The sequence below is a fragment of the Westerdykella ornata genome (assembly GCF_010094085.1).
Source record: "Westerdykella ornata strain CBS 379.55 unplaced genomic scaffold EI97scaffold_9, whole genome shotgun sequence".
Taxonomy (NCBI): Eukaryota; Fungi; Ascomycota; class Dothideomycetes; order Pleosporales; family Sporormiaceae; genus Westerdykella; species Westerdykella ornata.
Window position 1 is genome coordinate 339,251 of NW_022986859.1, and position 16,588 is coordinate 355,838.

General features: G+C 51.8%; 7 protein-coding genes across 7 annotated transcripts; 4 read left to right on the forward strand and 3 right to left on the reverse strand.

Annotated features, from left to right (window-relative positions):
- The first annotated feature begins 2,659 nt into the window (after positions 1-2,659).
- EI97DRAFT_432990 (uncharacterized protein) lies at positions 2,660-3,805 on the forward strand. Its single transcript, XM_033798287.1, has one exon. It carries the CDS (start codon positions 2,828-2,830, stop codon positions 3,404-3,406), a length of 579 nt encoding a protein of 192 aa, XP_033654290.1. The 5' UTR covers positions 2,660-2,827; the 3' UTR covers positions 3,407-3,805.
- Positions 3,806-5,477: 1,672 nt separating this feature from the next.
- Positions 5,478-7,183, forward strand: EI97DRAFT_320754 (Aha1domain family protein). The gene is made up of 4 exons (XM_033794688.1): positions 5,478-5,627; positions 5,729-6,083; positions 6,140-6,219; positions 6,291-7,183. Exons 2-4 carry the CDS (start codon positions 5,861-5,863, stop codon positions 6,975-6,977), a joined length of 990 nt encoding a protein of 329 aa, XP_033654291.1. The 5' UTR covers positions 5,478-5,627; positions 5,729-5,860; the 3' UTR covers positions 6,978-7,183.
- Positions 7,184-8,430: 1,247 nt separating this feature from the next.
- EI97DRAFT_500969 (Orm1 type endoplasmic reticulum protein) lies at positions 8,431-9,789 on the reverse strand. Its single transcript, XM_033802683.1, has 3 exons — positions 9,193-9,789; positions 8,776-9,134; positions 8,431-8,725 (listed from the first exon to the last, which is right to left on the reverse strand). The coding sequence occupies exons 1-3, from the start codon at positions 9,326-9,328 to the stop codon at positions 8,675-8,677; spliced, it is 546 nt and encodes a 181-aa protein (XP_033654292.1). The 5' UTR covers positions 9,329-9,789; the 3' UTR covers positions 8,431-8,674.
- A 121-nt stretch (positions 9,790-9,910) lies between these two features.
- EI97DRAFT_466886 (uncharacterized protein) lies at positions 9,911-11,452 on the forward strand. The gene is made up of 3 exons (XM_033801561.1): positions 9,911-10,063; positions 10,117-10,233; positions 10,283-11,452. Exons 1-3 carry the CDS (start codon positions 9,960-9,962, stop codon positions 11,154-11,156), a joined length of 1,095 nt encoding a protein of 364 aa, XP_033654293.1. The 5' UTR covers positions 9,911-9,959; the 3' UTR covers positions 11,157-11,452.
- EI97DRAFT_432993 (uncharacterized protein) lies at positions 11,423-12,837 on the reverse strand. The gene is made up of 2 exons (XM_033798288.1): positions 12,198-12,837; positions 11,423-12,136 (listed from the first exon to the last, which is right to left on the reverse strand). The coding sequence occupies exons 1-2, from the start codon at positions 12,811-12,813 to the stop codon at positions 11,568-11,570; spliced, it is 1,185 nt and encodes a 394-aa protein (XP_033654294.1). The 5' UTR covers positions 12,814-12,837; the 3' UTR covers positions 11,423-11,567.
- A 189-nt stretch (positions 12,838-13,026) lies between these two features.
- EI97DRAFT_458094 (uncharacterized protein) lies at positions 13,027-13,740 on the forward strand (the record flags this gene model as incomplete). The annotated part of the gene is made up of 3 exons (XM_033800879.1): positions 13,027-13,360; positions 13,415-13,553; positions 13,602-13,740. 3 exons carry the CDS (start codon positions 13,027-13,029, stop codon positions 13,738-13,740), a joined length of 612 nt encoding a protein of 203 aa, XP_033654295.1.
- A 1,447-nt stretch (positions 13,741-15,187) lies between these two features.
- Positions 15,188-16,192, reverse strand: EI97DRAFT_432996 (uncharacterized protein). The gene is made up of 2 exons (XM_033798289.1): positions 15,504-16,192; positions 15,188-15,428 (listed from the first exon to the last, which is right to left on the reverse strand). Exons 1-2 carry the CDS (start codon positions 15,788-15,790, stop codon positions 15,374-15,376), a joined length of 342 nt encoding a protein of 113 aa, XP_033654296.1. The 5' UTR covers positions 15,791-16,192; the 3' UTR covers positions 15,188-15,373.
- Between the last annotated feature and the right edge of the window lie 396 nt (positions 16,193-16,588).

Sequence of the window (16,588 nt, forward strand, 5' to 3'; positions counted from 1 at the left end):
AAATAATAATGAGGCAGCATTGGTGGCTGATTAACATTAAAGCTTGTATGGGGGAGCCACAGAATGATGGAGAATGCAATTCGCCCCACGGATCATGGACATGCCGCGAACCCCGAGCATGCAACATGTTTCGAATCGTCCTGTTCGGAGTGTCCTAAGTACTAGCGAACCGGACAGTTTCGTCTGTTGATTCGCTGTTTTGGAGATTTGTGTAGCGGGGTGTTGGCCTAACAGAGTAGTAGTCTTTGGGCCTAGTCGGGTCACAAAAGCAACCTTGGGATGATAGTGGCGCTGCATCGACGCAGAGCAGCAGACAAACAACCCCTGAATGTCTTGCTCCCAAGTGGCAAGGTACCGGGACGAGCCGTCACCGCCACCTCCACAGACCAATGAACCGTCAGTCCTGGATCGCCGATAGGCTCGTATTCAACGGATGGAGATCTCTGTGGCTGCATTTAATCCCTTTCGTAGGAACCTGGAGGGCTGAGAACAAGTGCTCCCACGGGATGCACAACACCACGAAATCTGGAAGGGAGAAAAAGGAAACATATCTCATGGCATCTCGCTCCACGAATAGTGTCCGGATCCGGTCCTCCATATGGAGCGCGGTGATACGTCGGATTTATTAGATTAATAGATGAGCAAACCGGTTACTCGATTAGAACGTCTTCACCACTGGGCTTCACCATCCACCTGGTCCTCGCATCTAGGGGGCCAAGCGATGGGTGCGAGGCTGTACAGAGTAGTAAGCTGAAGAGCGTAGGAAAGGGACGAAGGCGGCAGCCAATCGGGGCGGCCATCGCGCTTCACAGGCCGGAGATCAGAGTGAAACCGCTTTGCAGCCTTCCTTTTGAGGACATGCATCCTGACGCAGATCCTCCGCCTTGCACAGGACTCGGCAAGGTAGGTAGAGCCACATGAACTCGTTGCCAACGACTCGATGCGACCGGCTGACCACCCACTACTGTGACAAGCCTGCGAGCGTTGCTAAGAGGCTTTCCCCATGAACCCGTGCAACCACCTCCTTCTTTCGGCAATATCGAGCGTGCATTCAATATGCTCAGCACATGTCGAAGCAACCATCCTCTTGATAACGCGATAACCAAACCACAGGCCAGGAGAGGGGAAGGAAGCCGGGACTGGGAACCTGGGAAAGCTGCGAGTAGCCGCCGAACAGCACACTGCGGAGCCTGACCGAACGGACGTCGATCTATCTGAATCCCACGGACAACGCATCGCTCAATCAAGTTACCGTCCAACCAGAGGCCCGGCGGCGAAAGAAGAGGTGCTTTGATTTTCTAGCCTTCCAACAAGGGAGCAACGGGGGATCATCCTGATACCACGATCTCAACTAGCCGGACAGCAGCGCGCCGGCGGGCTCCGTCTACGGTTTCGGGACGGAAACGAGATGGCAGGAGGGAGAGACGTCGTGGCTTCATGCCGTCGTCCCGTCTGGCTGCTTGCAAGTTGCTGAGGTTGCATGGGCTCCCACTCCAAGATGACTTTGACTGACATGGCGTTGTTTTACCGCAGAATTCGCGATCAGGCAACTTCAGGATGGAGGCGACGAGCGGGCACAGGGGATCAAGATGATGGATAATGGCGAGAGGTGCGGAGAATTTACCAAGGTAGGTGGGTCATCCAGAGGCTGGCAGGGGAGGGCTTCGGATCAATGTTCATCCATACCCTAACCGTCCTGTTCGGCAGGGCCCACGCAGAAGTCTCCAGTTAAGCCTCACAAAACTGATGCTGATATTTTTCGAATCTTCGAACCATCTGTTTCTACCGAGGTTTGAAAATGAACTACTTCTCTGGGTTGCAGTCGCGCCCGCATTCGTCGAACCTTGTAAGGCAAGTCAAAGGAGGTTCGACCAGAGGAACGCCACACGATCCCCTATCGAATGGCCAAGGAGTACTTAAAAGACCCTGTCACTTTTAATCAGGAGGATCTTCCTACTACAGAAGGGAGCGGAACACTACCTTAGGGTATGCATGCGGCGTCTTCCATGGTCGCACATATCTCACCAAGGAAGAGTATGGACCAATTACCTACTTACTGAACAATGAAAAGATTACAGGTCAACTACAGAGGTTTCGGTATTTTGCTTCTCCCAAGCAGAAACAAGAGATTTCGAATCTGTCGATGTTTAAACACCATTGCGTTGTGCAGATCACTGTAGGTTCCAGCCTACATCACTGATGGCTCGTTTCTGGAATCCCCAACCTTTTGCATCCGGTTACCTACCCTCCCCCTCTCCAATACAAACTGATGCATACGCTAGCGTCCCAAACTGGAAGGCGACAACTCCCTCTAAGCATACTCACTGCATTCGAGCTCGAGGGATGCCTAGCACAGGCCGACGGTGTTTGAACCAATTAACACCGCCGGAGCAACGGACTTGCTGTAACATCTAAAGACTCCGGCGCTAGAGCGGGAGTGCTAGCAATCACCCGCATTCAGTGCCCATCAAGATGTTCGTCTTGCATAAGATCAATGGCGGAGCCCGGGTCTATCTGATGTGATGGCCGCTACGCGCTTCTGTATGGCGCAAATCACCCTAAAATGTTAAAAGATAGGCGGTGTAAACATGGCCTCCTTCCCTAAAAATGCTAGAGTAGATGGGATATCATGCAGGTCCCGGCGACGTGCATGATCAGAGGGGAGAGCGCTACGCCCACTTCAATCCAACATTGCCTAGGTAACAGGGTCAGAAAACCGTCACATGGTCTCGCTTCCAAGCATGAATGGTCTACTTCTCTCAATTCCTCACGATAACTCTTGCGCATAACCTCCTTCCAGTTTCTTCAGAGGCCGAATGGGACATGCATGGGGAACCTGCATTCGGCAGTCCCCGTCACAGCAACACGTCGCGATACCTCCTCAACGGAGCGTGGCTCCGGATTGCGTGCTTTAATACTGCAGTGCACACGTTCTCCTTTCCTTGGACATAGAGATAGCGAATATCAAGGCGCATCCGGCTGGTTTGGCGTTAACCGTCAGCCACTTCGCTTTGGCTGCGAGTGTTATAAGGGAAGTATGAGTACTTCGAACAATCGCTGGAACACATCGTCGTTACTGACAGGCGAACTAAAATCTTTTGATCTTCGACCTTTCAGTAGCACGACCATCCACGAGATCTACATCATACTCTGCCACCAGCCTGTTCGAACGGCAACAGTTCCAGTTACACTCTTTACGGCCCCAACGCGTCATCCATTCAAACCCAGATGTCTCTATGCAGGTTCATATGAATTCTCAAGGAGCCTCCTATTCACCTATCGAATCCCGTCCGTCCCACCGAAAGGCGGGGAATCATTGTTGGTAGTGAGACAACGCATGCAAGGGGCGCATCCCTTACGCACGCTGTGTCACGATGCGTTGAGCTTATTTGGACCTCGTCCATGAGAGTCCTCGGTCAGTGCGCGAACAAGAACTCCCCGCCACAGTACTTAGCGATGAAACAGATGAGCAAAGCGCAACTTTGAAGCCAGCCATACACTATATGGCAGAGACTCACCATATCTCAGTACTGATGTCACTCGTGTTGGGCCTTACCATCGGAGTTGTAATACCTAGATCACCAACTACATGTCAACGCTTCATTGAAACATGCTTAGGCATTTACGTACATGAGTTTTCCCGTTGCTCCCTAATCTCTTTAGTTGCGCCTTACTTATGTCGTGCAATAACACTCCAGAGCATTTTCTTCTGCATTATATCTGTGCATGCGCTAAATCAGCTGAAAAATGCCGTATATATAGAAGTTGCATATACGTCGAACATAGACCCCAAAGGTGTGACCTGTCTCGATGCAATATTTGCATCCCAGAATATCCGAGACATGTATCCAGGGTCGGAACCAAGCTTGAAAGACTTTTTTAATTCTGAATATTCATTCCCAGGTCTACGTTTCATGCAAGTGTGGTCTCAGTAACAGTGCGTCGTCGACAGATGTCCAATTTACGTGATAGCAATCAAGAGCACCGCCTTGGAGCCCTTGAGGAACATGGACTCAATTTAACTGCGAAACCCCTACGGCCAAGTTGCCATCCGTGAGCCTCTGTCTGAGTGGACTTATGATTATGTTTCGGAGTTGCCCTCCGCTAGTATGACAAGGACGTGGAATGTATGCCACTTGTGGTTTCTTCACCCTCCGGTGTCAACTGGTACAGCCCAGTTGGCAGCCATCGCCATCCCGTTGAGTTTTTCGTGCATCGCCACCGAAGTTACCAATTGTATAGATATTGGCAGGAATATATCGTCGTCCAACACTTCAGATACATCCAAGCAACATGTCGTTATGCAGTTGGGGCTGCACTGACCAATCGCTCGTTGGACGATGCTGTCGTCAATGCTCTTCCAGGGGGAGAGGTGTAGGTAGGCAATCTGTGTTGAGGAACATGTACGTATGCCCTGGGTACTCTAGGGTAACGTTTGCATACATTGGCGTATAAGTATTCCACTTTGGAATGTATCTCTTTCCCTTCCGTATGAAAACTATCTGAGCAAACCCAGTCTCCTGACCGTCTCGACGCCAGTTACCTCTCTTTGGATGCAAAAACTGTGTTCTTTCTTCTACCAGCTATAGGAAAGTCTGGAACAACTATGATTACCTATATCACTGCGCTAGAACCTTGTGACTTCTGCGACAATTTTGGAGGTCTAGTTTTCAAGGCAAGGTGCCTCACCTGCAGTTGATCGCTAAAGTCAGTGTTGAAGTAGAAGGACTTCTTCTCTTTCTAAATATACGTTAGTATTGGAATTTGTGAACTCTGTCCCGTATACGTAGTCCTGTGTTATATCCGCGGAGGCAGAGAGCGGCAATTTGCGTCCGAGTTGACGTACGTTTAAGACAATCAAGCAACAACAGTTCCAGAGGTGCGAAGTTTCTATCTAACGGTGACCAATAACGGCAAGTCCTCGATTTCGTGCCCGATATGTGGAGCCGTCTTGTTCTGTACACAGTATGAGGAGTTGGAGACAAGGTCTCGGACCTACCCTGAACATCCTAAGTTGGCCATTATATACCTATGTATCCCAAACGAGGATCAGAGCAAGGCCCTGCTGATAGCGTCCTGAGCTCACACATCCTTCCGCACTCAGAAACGAAGGATTTCCCTCGCAGATGTACAAAGCTTCGCCGTTACCGTAGTGGCCCTGTGTCGTAGCTTCACTGTGGCCGCCAAACACCATGCCATGGTCTCGCCTAGGCCTAACGGTCTCCTATGCGGATTATCGAACTCTGTGTGTGGCTGTGCATGTGTGGCGCAAGCTGGTTAGCCAAAACCAGTTAATCACGATTTCTCCTACGCCGAGTAACTGAAGCAAATAATGACGTCTTGTCTATCGGGGAGGAGATCTTGTTGCAGTTGTTCCCTTGATGGCAGAATAAAGACCTGCTGTTCACTTCGACGGATGCTCTTGAGCTTGTCTGGAGACTGAGCCTCACCGGATTGACTCTCGGCCCGAGATGGCTTGATTCGGCGAGTGCCAGAGTTCTCGAATATTCCAACTCACCATGGCCATACTTCAACCTTCACGTTCCTCCTTTCGCACCTTTGTTGTGCACTCTGCTTCTGCTTTTCACTTCTGTAGCTTGAGCTTCGGTTGACGGACCCTTTTTCAAGTAAGTTCCAGCCATTTGCGCGCATTTTGTTCTCTCTTTCTATGATGAGATCCAAGCTGGCACCAGTCCTAGAAGACTTGTACTCTTTTGATGCGGATTAGCTTTTGCGGAGCGATGCTCCTTTACCTGATTACCCAATTCTTTGAGCTGCGATTGTTGGAAACTTGGTTCGGCAGTTGCTAATTCCATCGTCAGACCCTTCCTGCATTCGTCATCTTATACCCTCCATCACGATGGTTCTCCACAATCCCAACAATTGGCACTGGGTGAACAAGGACGTGTCTGGCTGGACGCGAGATTATCTTGACAAGGACCTTCCAGGGATCTTAGCTGAGGAAGATGGGGTCAGCGCAAAGGTGGACCGCGTCATTAGCATGGATGGAGACGTCGATGTGAGCCAGCGCAAGGGCAAGGTTATTACAATCTTCGATGTTAAGCTGAAGCTGGAATACTCTGGTATGTGTGTTTCGGGTTGCGGACGGTCTCAGGGCGGCATGCTGATTCTCAGGCAGGCAAGAACAAGGAAGGCGAAGAGGCTAGCGGAACCATCGTGATTCCCGAAGTCGCTCATGACACGGAGGTAGACGAGTATGTCGTATGTTCCCTTGGCTCCCATTCCCTCCCCTCTGTGCCTCTTGTGACCCGAGCTAACATACGGCGAAGTTTGAGGTAGACGTCTACTCAGATGACAAGAGCAAACAACCAGTCAAGGAGCTCGTCCGATCCAAAATAGTACCGCAGCTGCGACAGCGTCTCGCAAAGCTGGGACCGGCTTTGATCGAAGAGCACGCGAAGGATATCCAGCATGCCCCAGGCTCCAACCCCTCGAGCGGCTTCGCAACACCGAAGATCTATTCAAGCTCCTCGGTGAACAAGTCATCCGACAAGGTTGCGTCCACATCGAGCACGACCCAATCCAGCGGTGGGAAGCTCGTCAACACTACCACCATCACCGATACAGCCGAGTTCCGTACCACAGCCGCCGAGCTGTTCCAGACCTTCACCGATCCTCAGCGCCTTGCTGCCTTTACGCGATCACCCCCGCAAAACTTTACCGGAGCGAAGCCAGGCGGAACTTTCGAGCTATTCGGCGGCAACGTGTCTGGCGAATTTGTCGAAGTGGAAGAGCCGACGCACCTCGTGCAGAAGTGGCGGCTAGCGCAGTGGCCGCAAGGTCATTATTCGACGCTCAGCATCTGGTTTGACCAAAACGATGTCGATGCCGTCACGGTGATGCGCGTGGAGTGGAAAGGGGTTCCCGTTGGCCAGGAAGAGCCCACCAAGAACAACTGGGGCGAGTACTATGTCAGGAGCATCAAGACGACATTTGGATTCGGAACGGTGCTGTAGGCGTACTGCTTCCGTTGCATAGCATGCATGCCGCTCTGGAATAGTGGAGGTGGGAATCTTGGGCGTTCTTGGGCGAATGATGATGATTGATGGATCATGATTGATGGGCATTACTCAGTATAGCTGAGCGGGTTACCTAGAAGACACATGCATCACACTGTATTCTGCCTCTTGGCACCAAACTGGACAACTCCCTGAACTTCCTCCGTACGTTGATTCCCAGTCGGGGCGACTTTATTGGCAAACACCCAATAATGCTATAAGTGGAGCTTTGTCTTAGAGCTTATTATACCTACCATAGTAGATAGAGGCGCTTAAAGCTAATTTCAAGGTCTATTCTATTGCCACGCCTCCTAGCGGACCTGATAGACATGAAAGACAGCAGTACAGAGGAAGGAGGCAGTAGTATCGATGAAAGCCCTGGCTCTTTGTATGAGAATCGGCCAAAGTGTAGATTCGGCGGCTCCATTGATCACTCAACGCTCACCATTTGCTCGATCTCAACCCCTTGAAACTGCTCCCAATTGCACTCCGTACTGCTCAGCAATACCTACGTTTGAATTTTGTCACACCTTCTACTCATTATGATTACATGATTTTGCCGCTGCGTTTTGGAGCCCGACGAAACCAGTGTGATATCAACCCGAGCCGCCAGTCAGCGCATGCCATTTGTGTCTTGCTTACTATCTCCGGGAGTTTTTCTATGCACTCTTCTTTATGAGTATCCTGAACAGTCTTCATCTCGGAACCGGGACTCACCACCGTGTTCGTAGTTGTTGGTATCGAGCCCATTGACCTCTCTTCTCTGGGCCGAAAGCGGGTGCAGCAACGACGTATCCCTCCTCTGTCTACCCATCCCCATCCCCATCCTCCCCACACAAACCTACCTCCTCCTCGTCGACAGCCGAGTCCCTTTTTGTCGGGCACTCGGCCCCACGGGCATCGGCACATGCTCCTCGCCATGAAATTCCGCGAGCGGCTCGAGGTCGAAAGGCGCACTTTACCCAATCTGCAGGTCGACATGCTGGCAGAAACAGTGCAAAATTACGCTCGTGTGGCGAAATTGTTTGCGTCGTCGTGATTGCGAGTCCGGTGGTGAGTGGGTGGACTACGTTGGCTCTTGGTGCTGCTGGGCATCTTGTTCGGCAGGGCTGGGAGAGGGCTGCGTTGGTGTGGGCGGAAAGAGAGTGAGTGGTGTTTGGGAGTGGTGTTTGATGAGGAAGGCTAGGAGGAAGGGGCAGGGATCTTGAAAGAAAAGGAGAGGCTGAGGGTTGTATAAGGATTTGGTGCATGGGACTAGGGAGGAGGAATCCTGCAGAGAGCGCTTTGCGTTTGGCTAACTCCGACTGCGATCTGAATGGACGTCATGTTATCCAAGGCAAGGAAGTCCTCGATTTCGAGCGCCCTTCTTCCCCGACAACGATCCATCTGTAATGCTTAGCACGTGACTTTTGGAAAGGCACTTATGAATTTCCGAACAGAGCCAGTACAATGACATTGCAAAACAATATTCGAATTACCGATTCGGTAGAAATAAAACTGCCCCGCTGCCGGATACTTCTTGACCTCAACGCCTTCCATTGCTCGTATGCAGTCCAATTTAGTTGTGCAACGCGATACCAATGATAATACAAGGGAAGAAGAACACGTCCCGTTTCGATGCAGCGAGCAATGTATGTGGATAACAGTCGGGCTACTCATAGATCGTCAGGCGGACCCGAGAACAGCGCTATACGTATTCTATGGAACTGCAAATGTTTGTCAGTACGCTGTATATACAGGGGCCAGAGGAGCTTACAGCAGGCAACTTGGGAATGATAACCGCGATCGTTGCGATGGTGTTGATTAGGAAATACGTCAAGTCGTAATGGGTATAATGGGTGCTGACCAGGAAGAGCGCGATGGGCACCATGAGTAGGAACTTCTTGGTGGGCGTGTACTGATCTCCGTTGTCGATCTGCTCCCACATGTTGAGGTTGTCGTAGGCGCCGCTATTGAAGTCAAACGGCACGCCACGAACATAGTGGAACATGATGTACGAGCCAACCATGTACGACAAGTTGGTCAGCGTCCATGACGTCTCTTGAGAGACTCCGGGAATGATGTCGAAAAGGACCTTGGCCATCATGATGAGAACAATGTGGATCGTCCAGGCACCTACAGGTACTCGATTAGCATCTTTCCAATCCACGAGAAAGTCTCCAATGTGGCTCACCCTTTGCATTCACCCAATCCGCATTCAGATTTGGAAGAGCAGCCTGGTCGCTTAACTGCTCTAGGGATTCCGGGGGCTCTTTGTACACCAAGCTACTCGACCGCCTCCTACGGGCCTCCCGCGCGTCCAGAGGCATGTTGGCGGCTGACACGCTCAACTTGTGGGGTCGAGGGTCGCCAGCAAAGCTAAGGCGGGAAGTACGGTTGAGAAGTATGGGTGACAGTTTGGCGGTATTGGATATAGATCGGGGGATAGGTAGCGGCGGGGTATGGAGGCGGTTGGACGAGCCCACGAAGACCAAGAATATGCGGATGAATCTGATGGAGGACGAGAGCGGTCCGCGCGGAAGCTCTGGCTGACTGTGTGCGCGTATACCTTCCGGGTGGTCGGAGGGTTGGTAGTAGGAATGAATACAGGAGTGGGTAGGGGTACCGCGCAAGAACACCAGAGCAGAGGCAATCGGCGGTAGATGTAGATTTGTGCCGCAGAGCACTGGGAAAAGGAGGAGACTCTTTTCCCAGGTGATGAAATTTCGGTGGTAAAAGGAGAAAGGGGGGAGACGCTCGGGACAGAGGTGTGGAGTGTGCCCAGGTGGTGTTGAATCCGCGCAACGTCAACGTTGCTCTTTCGGGAAGGAGTTCACGGCTCAGCGCTTGGACCACCTCCAACGCGGACAGCATCCCCGACCTCACCCCAGCTTCACCAGTCGACACGCCGCGCTCACTCCACACCACTCCTCACACCATAACTCCCTATCCTTTTCTCAAATGGCTACGGAAGCAGATACTCCCATAGAGGGCGATGCGCGTGAAATCCTGCCAGTCGATGCGCAAGACGCGGCGCACAAGGCTCCTGTGAAGCGCTCATGGAGGTACGGGATCCCACAGGCAGGCAGCTACAAGCGCCGTCTGCTGACTGTCGCAGGCGCAAATATCGAAAAATGCGCCTCAAATTCGAGGAAACCATGAATACAAGCAATAACCTCATCAGAGACGAGTGCAAGGCGATCGCAGTAGCGCGGCGACTGCAGGAGCAGAATGAGTACGCGACGAATGTATGAACATATATATTCCTTGGCTGATTAGTGTAGCCAAATTCTTGAAGCACTTCTCGACCTGAACGAGATGACGCGCCTGCCTGCAAACCTTCGATTCGATCTTCGCGACCTCTCTGAGACCGGCTCCCATCTAACCTTACCCGAATCCGAAGCACGAGCGGATGCCCTACAGCGCAGGTTACAGGAGCTCCGGAACGACATGGTAAATGGCCTAATCACGCCCGAAGACTTCGCACAAAAGTCAGACCAGCTCCACACCCAGTCAATAATACCTACCCGGTCGCTGGCGGACCTCGAAGCCAAGGTCCCACATACCACCCATCCGCCCGATCCTCTACCAGAGGGTTTGCTGATTGGCGAAAACGCACCCAGTTACATGTCACCTGCACACGAGGAAGAGTACCTCCTTGCAATGGATCAAGCCATCGCCGATCCGTCAATATACGACCCGGATGCGCACGACGGGCGTCCCCTTCGCCTGCCGCAAACGCGCCACCACATACCTACTGAGAAGGAGCTTTCCATCCAGAACCCAGATAGCGTCTACAACTGGCTGAGAAAGCACCAACCGCAAGTCTTCCTCCAAGATAAAGATGTCGCGCATGCGGAGACGGTGTCGGAGAAATCTTCGGCGCGGCCGGCGACCACGTCAGGGAGGAAGCGACATTCCCACGTCTCCGGAGCTACCCCAGGACTAAAGAATGAGGAGATAGACGAGGAGCTGGGCTTTATCCCTGAGATGGTGACTACGAGCGGTAGGGGAAAGAGAGGGCATAAGGGAGAAGACGACGGCGCATATAGGCCTAAGGGTAGTGGTCGGGGTTCTAAGAGAAAACGGGAGGACGGCGAGACGAGCAATAGAGGAGGGAGGAAGAAGAGACAGAGTGCCGCTTCTGCGGTCGTGTAAGGATTGAGATTGGAAGGTTGCATTGGAAGCGTAGGGCCCGGTGTCTGGTGTTATATCGGTCCTCATTGTTGCCTTCAGGATACTGTCTAGGGGTCGCCATGTGTACTTGTTATTGTACCGGGACTTGGGCTGGCACAGGTGTGGATATGGAAGGTTGGGTCATGATACCCATTCAATCACTGCGAGAGCTATGCAATAGACAAAAGGAATTGCGCAGTGGACCTTACATGGTTCCAGAGGTACCATATGTCTCAAATCATAGAGGACTAGTACCACTCAATGCGAATGTGATTTTGAACATTCCATACTGCGAATCCAAGATATACAAGTGGCCATCCCTCCCTAAGGAATTTGTGATAATCTATAACGACCTCAAATCGTACATGATCACGCTCATACAACAACCCCCTACTACCGCAACTGCGGCATCTTCCGTCCCCTCGTCCCCACCATAACCGGCTCCGGCTCAGGTGTCATAAAGGGCAGCGCATTCTCAATGACCTTGATCCCATCCACCAGCGTTCCGTTCTGCGTCCTCTCATCATCCAATTTCAGCTGCTGCGCCCTCTTCTCTTCGAGATATTTCTTGCGCTCCTCGGTCAACTCCCATTCTTTCGGGAACACATGTCGCACCTTCGGCTTATGGTGTCTGAAATCGAACGGCACATCCGCAAACGTGTCCTTGGGATCTCTCGCCTCGGCCAGGAGCTTGGAAATGGTGTCGCCTAGGAAGCGCTTGTTCTGCGGTAGCGTGTCGAAGAGTTCGCAGGACATTTTTACGAGGTCGGTGGAGGGGTTATAGCGGGGTCCGCAGAGCTTGATGAGTTTGTCTTTTTGTTGGGATGTTAGGTTTTTGAGGTCGGAGGGGGAGAATTCGACGACGACTTTGTTGGCGGCTGGGTGGGATTCGCCCAGGTAGGAGGTATAGCGGAAGCGGAACGGGGTGGCTGCGGTGGGGAGTTCGAAGGGTTTGGCAAGTTCTGTTCGGGACGGGTTAGTGCTTTGTTCGTCTTTTGGTTTAGGGAGTCGGATTGTGCTTACGTCCCAGCAGAGGGAGCTCCCATGCAATCATTCGTGCGTAATGCCTCATGTCTCGCCGCTCTTCCAGTTGTCCGTGACCATGACTGGTAATGTCGTCTCCATAGTAATCCTCATCCGGGCCCAGTTCTTCCTGTCCTTCAGCCCAGAAACCGGGCTTTCCCGTCGTGGGCTCAATGACGAAGTCCTCGTCCCTCTCCAGTCTGTAATGATTCTTCCAGGGTTGGCCACGCTGGCCTTTCCTCTGAGCTTCGAGGATATTGGCAGGATCGAGAGCTTCAATGTTCGCCATAAGGCTCTTGACTTGTGCGGCCTCGGTCTCCTCGGGAGAGGGCTTCGGCGGCTTCTCTTTCCTCGCTTTCTGCTTCTTTGCCTCCTCTTCTCGTGCCATTGACATCGATACACCCTTATTATGAGGTACAGGTTCCGCCGTTGTCAACACAGGATCCTTGGACACAAGCTCCGGCTTTGGAGGGTTGGCATTCTTATCGAAACGCGGTTTGGGTTTGTCGTCCGCCAGGGGCGCCGTCGAGGACAATGACCGTTGCCATTGCTGCTGCGTTATCCGGCGCGAGCAACGCGCTGAGCTGAACACCAGCCGCCGCGTTACTGACGCCATTGCTGGTGATGGGAGGTTGTCAATCGACGCTTTTTTGCGGAGAAGACCTCCGTGCTTGGCGCGATGGAAGAGAGTTCCACCGATCTCCGGGTGTCGGTCATGGAAAGCTAGGCCTAGTTGGTACATCACCATCGTCAAGGACATTGGACGACTACAAACAACATTGGACCGGAACATTTTTGGCCGCTTAAACTTATCGCATTCGTTGTCATCATGGCGGATAATTGGACGTGGTCAGAGGGATCGAAGATGAAAGTCTGCTTTGTCACAACAGGAGCAACAGCGCCGTTCACAGAACTCATACGAGCGGTATTACAAAGGTCGGCTATTGATGCGTTGCGCGATGCAGCATATACGCACCTCTTGGTTCAATATGGCGTCGCAAAAGACGTGTACGATACTTTTGCGATTGACGCCAGATCCCATATCCAGACACAGCCTGAGAAGGGAGAGTTGATTATCGAAGGCATGAGCTTCCGGCCTGAGGGACTTATGGAGCAGTTTCGCCTGGTGCAACAGTCGAACGGATTGGCTATATCGCATGCCGGTATGCCTTTTGAAGACCAAGTTTAAGATTCAGGTCGCTCAGGATGATGAACAGGCTCTGGCTCTATTCTTGAAGCACTCCGCTACGGCGTACCGCTGATCGTTGTGCCTAACACTGCATTGCTGGACAACCACCAAGAAGATTTGGCTGTTGCCATGGAACGGTCCAATTATCTTATTCGTGGCGATGTCAAGTGAGTACGGCGAATTCAGTGCGCGGTTTAGCTGACCCTATGTTTCAGCGACCTCGCGCCTGCCATTCGAAAGGCCGAGGACTTTAGACGGAAGATGGCTCAGTTTCCACCTATCACGAGCGGAAAGCACCGAGAAACTAAAAGTTTTGCGGCCATAATGGATGAAACTTTGGGAGTACTTGAATGAGGTCAACCAAATCATCTGTAAGGAGCTTCATCGTGAGGAGCGCTGCCGATCCGTACCCACAATGCAGTAGCAGTAAGCCCTCGTCACGCCCTCGTCCATATCCCTCGGATTTGTACAACATTTCGACGACACGTCTCCATCCATACGGCGGGCTCCCCAAGCTTCCGTTTTGGTGTGGTTCTGTAAGAAGTCCTTACGTGGGATCAGCCAACTGGAGCTTCCCGGTAGCCTGAGATACGACGTTCAACGCAGAATACATGGCAGTGCTTACCGTTTACCCAGGCCGCTGGTGTTGCAGTCACGTAAAGCGTCAACTCGAGGACTCGGGTTGGAGTATCTATCGCGAAAGCCAGAGGAACTGTGGCAAGCCGAAGTTTTTGGGGGCACCCCTCCCATTTTGCAAAAAGCTTGTAGAGTTTGAGTCTATTCAACTACAAGGCTGTGATTTCTAAGTTTGATGATTTCTCAGACTGGTCGAGATCAATGTTCGAAGGTCCTCTTGTCTGTTCATCACAACATATGAGACTTTCGGGTGACGCAGACATAGTTTCTCAGTTGAAAAGCCGAATTATATTCGTCCACTCAATGATCTCGAACATCCTTGCAGCTGTGGATACCTGCATGGGAAAACCGATTTACCGTCTCCTTCCGTAACGCTGGCTAAGGCAATCTTTGAGTCTAGACTGTAGGTTCCTTGGCCGCTACTGGAAAGGCGACTCTGTATCTTCCCAGAGACACCCTGTACCATCCGACATCATAAAACATAAGTTCACCGGTCCAGCCAGTCCTATTCCTCTCCATCTCACCACAGCTACCACTTCTCCAAGCAAGAACCTTATCGCGTCCCAGGCGGCTCTATCAATGTTCTCCAGATTCCCTGTAGCAAGACGACTTCTCAGTCAGTGGCGTTGGCGACTATCGAGGCGAGCGCGATGCGCGAAATGCACTGACACACCAGCTCTGATGAATTGCATGGACCGAGTTTATCCAAGGAAGCACACGTCTTCGCGTCGACCAAGTCCCGTCTTTCAGCCGTACATTTGACTTCACTGCTAGAGATGCTGGCTATGCCTCTCTCCAACTGCACATTACCTCGAAAACACTGGAGATAAGTTGCTTATCTTTTCGGGTTGGTTCAAAGTACTAGTATAGCGACATTATTGTCAATCATTGGTTAGAACTGACGCTCAAACAGGCAGTGAAGGATAACGTGAAAGTCATCTTTGCGTTGTCATACTCCGTCAAAGGTTAAGCCGTTCATTATTGTGGGAACATCAACCTTAGGACGACGAATGTTAGGTGAGTTATCTTGGGCGAGAAGGTCAGTCCTTAAGGATCACAGGATCATGTCATAGGCACAGCAGAATTGTTGAGTGGAGATGATATTATTGTTGAGAATATTGACACTGGCTAGGACATCCGCCTCTCATGAGGTAGAGTCCATGCAAGCCGTGTATCATACAGGAAAAGAATGCAGAAACCCAGATTGACCGCCACCACATTGCACGACCAGTAGCCCAAGCGCGTCAACGTGTCCAAGCTTGTCTATATGCCGTTGCCGTCTACCAGAGTACCAAATGCCGTCTTAATGCGATGGGGATATAACACACCAAGGAAATGGAATCCGAAAAGATCATGATCGCGGCGTCGAAAGGAACGTCGTCAAGTCACGAGAGTCGAGAAGATTGGTACGAGAGCCTGTTGAATGGTCAATGTCGACTGAGCAAGACCATTGGATGAGAGCGTTACTCACCTATTTGCAGCACTTGTACCAGCCGGAAGCGTTGGAGCACCACCCACAGCGACGGGAGTTGCATTCCTTGGCCTTGACGCAAGGTTGACCGTATCCAAGACCGGCGATGGCAACGGGATCGAGATCAGTCGCATTGATAGCCGGAGAGAAGTCGACATCATCGGGACCGAAGTCGGTGGGAGGCTCAACACCCTTGGCGGCGAGTCCAGCAGAGACCTCGGCGGCCTCGTGGATGACTTGAGGACCCGCGACGACGAGGGTGGCGAGGCCGAGAAGGGCGACGACCGAGAACTTCATGTTGATGAAGAAGTGAGCTGATTGATTGGGAAAAGAGTCGAAGTTGATTGATGTTGAGAGTGACTTCGAGTTGGAAGTTGTGGTTGATCCAAGAGTTGAGTTGAGGGAAAGGAGTCGTAGGACTGGAGGGTATTTATGTCAACGGAGGGCGCAATGGAAAATGCGCGCACCGCCAAGAGGTCGAAGGTAGCTGATGTGGCGAGTGATCGCGAAGTCGAAGTTGTGGTTGATCGAAGAGTTGTGTGGGTTGCGATGGGGGGTAGCAGTTGCAGGAGGAAAGGGGTATTTATGTCAACGGCGCCGCAACAGAGAATGGTGCGCACCGCCAAGGAATCGTAGGTTGACCGTGTTGCAAGTGATCGCGAGTTGCAAGTTGTAGTTGATAGAAGAGTTGTTGTGGGTTGCGATGGGGAGAGGAGTTGTACGTCTGGGAAGGGGGTATTTATGTGGACGAAGGACGCAACGGACCACCCACGGACCAATCGTGGATGGTGCGTGATCAAGGAGAGACGTTTCGACATCCTTTCTGAAAGTGACTCATGGCCCGTGGAGCAAGCATGCGCCATGAGAGATTTTCGTGATGGCATAGTGAAAGGGCGAGTCCGGCATAGTGCGGACAACAACGCACAGAGCCGGCCACTGACGGCTATGGGGACGGTATTCCGCATTGTGAAAGCGTCGGGTATGGTTTCTGCATAATGATGACGTCTATGAAGGCACAGTTATGGCCCCATGAAGTTGACATTGTGAACGTACGAGTACACCTTGGGAGTGGACAATGTGCCGCCTTGGAGCAAC

What these genes read in the sequence shown, in the direction of transcription:
- EI97DRAFT_432990 (XM_033798287.1), top strand. Translation starts at nt 2,828, where the DNA reads ATGGGGAACCTGCATTCGGCAGTCCCCGTCACAGCAACACGTCGCGAT.
- EI97DRAFT_320754 (XM_033794688.1), top strand. Translation starts at nt 5,861, where the DNA reads ATGGTTCTCCACAATCCCAACAATTGGCACTGGGTGAACAAGGACGTG. An exon ending in GCTGAAGCTGGAATACTCTG is followed by an intron (nt 6,084 to 6,139) that starts GTATGTGTGTTT and finishes ATTCTCAGGCAG; the next exon opens with GCAAGAACAAGGAAGGCGAA. An exon ending in ACACGGAGGTAGACGAGTAT is followed by an intron (nt 6,220 to 6,290) that starts GTCGTATGTTCC and finishes CATACGGCGAAG; the next exon opens with TTTGAGGTAGACGTCTACTC.
- EI97DRAFT_500969 (XM_033802683.1), bottom strand. Translation starts at nt 9,328, where the DNA reads ATGCCTCTGGACGCGCGGGAGGCCCGTAGGAGGCGGTCGAGTAGCTTG. An exon ending in GGATTGGGTGAATGCAAAGG is followed by an intron (nt 9,135 to 9,192) that starts GTGAGCCACATT and finishes GAGTACCTGTAG; the next exon opens with GTGCCTGGACGATCCACATT. An exon ending in TCATTCCCAAGTTGCCTGCT is followed by an intron (nt 8,726 to 8,775) that starts GTAAGCTCCTCT and finishes AAACATTTGCAG; the next exon opens with TTCCATAGAATACGTATAGC.
- EI97DRAFT_466886 (XM_033801561.1), top strand. Translation starts at nt 9,960, where the DNA reads ATGGCTACGGAAGCAGATACTCCCATAGAGGGCGATGCGCGTGAAATC. An exon ending in CCTGTGAAGCGCTCATGGAG is followed by an intron (nt 10,064 to 10,116) that starts GTACGGGATCCC and finishes TGACTGTCGCAG; the next exon opens with GCGCAAATATCGAAAAATGC. An exon ending in CGACTGCAGGAGCAGAATGA is followed by an intron (nt 10,234 to 10,282) that starts GTACGCGACGAA and finishes TGATTAGTGTAG; the next exon opens with CCAAATTCTTGAAGCACTTC.
- EI97DRAFT_432993 (XM_033798288.1), bottom strand. Translation starts at nt 12,813, where the DNA reads ATGGCGTCAGTAACGCGGCGGCTGGTGTTCAGCTCAGCGCGTTGCTCG. An exon ending in GGAGCTCCCTCTGCTGGGAC is followed by an intron (nt 12,137 to 12,197) that starts GTAAGCACAATC and finishes CGTCCCGAACAG; the next exon opens with AACTTGCCAAACCCTTCGAA.
- EI97DRAFT_432996 (XM_033798289.1), bottom strand. Translation starts at nt 15,790, where the DNA reads ATGAAGTTCTCGGTCGTCGCCCTTCTCGGCCTCGCCACCCTCGTCGTC. An exon ending in GCTTCCGGCTGGTACAAGTG is followed by an intron (nt 15,429 to 15,503) that starts CTGCAAATAGGT and finishes AGGCTCTCGTAC; the next exon opens with CAATCTTCTCGACTCTCGTG.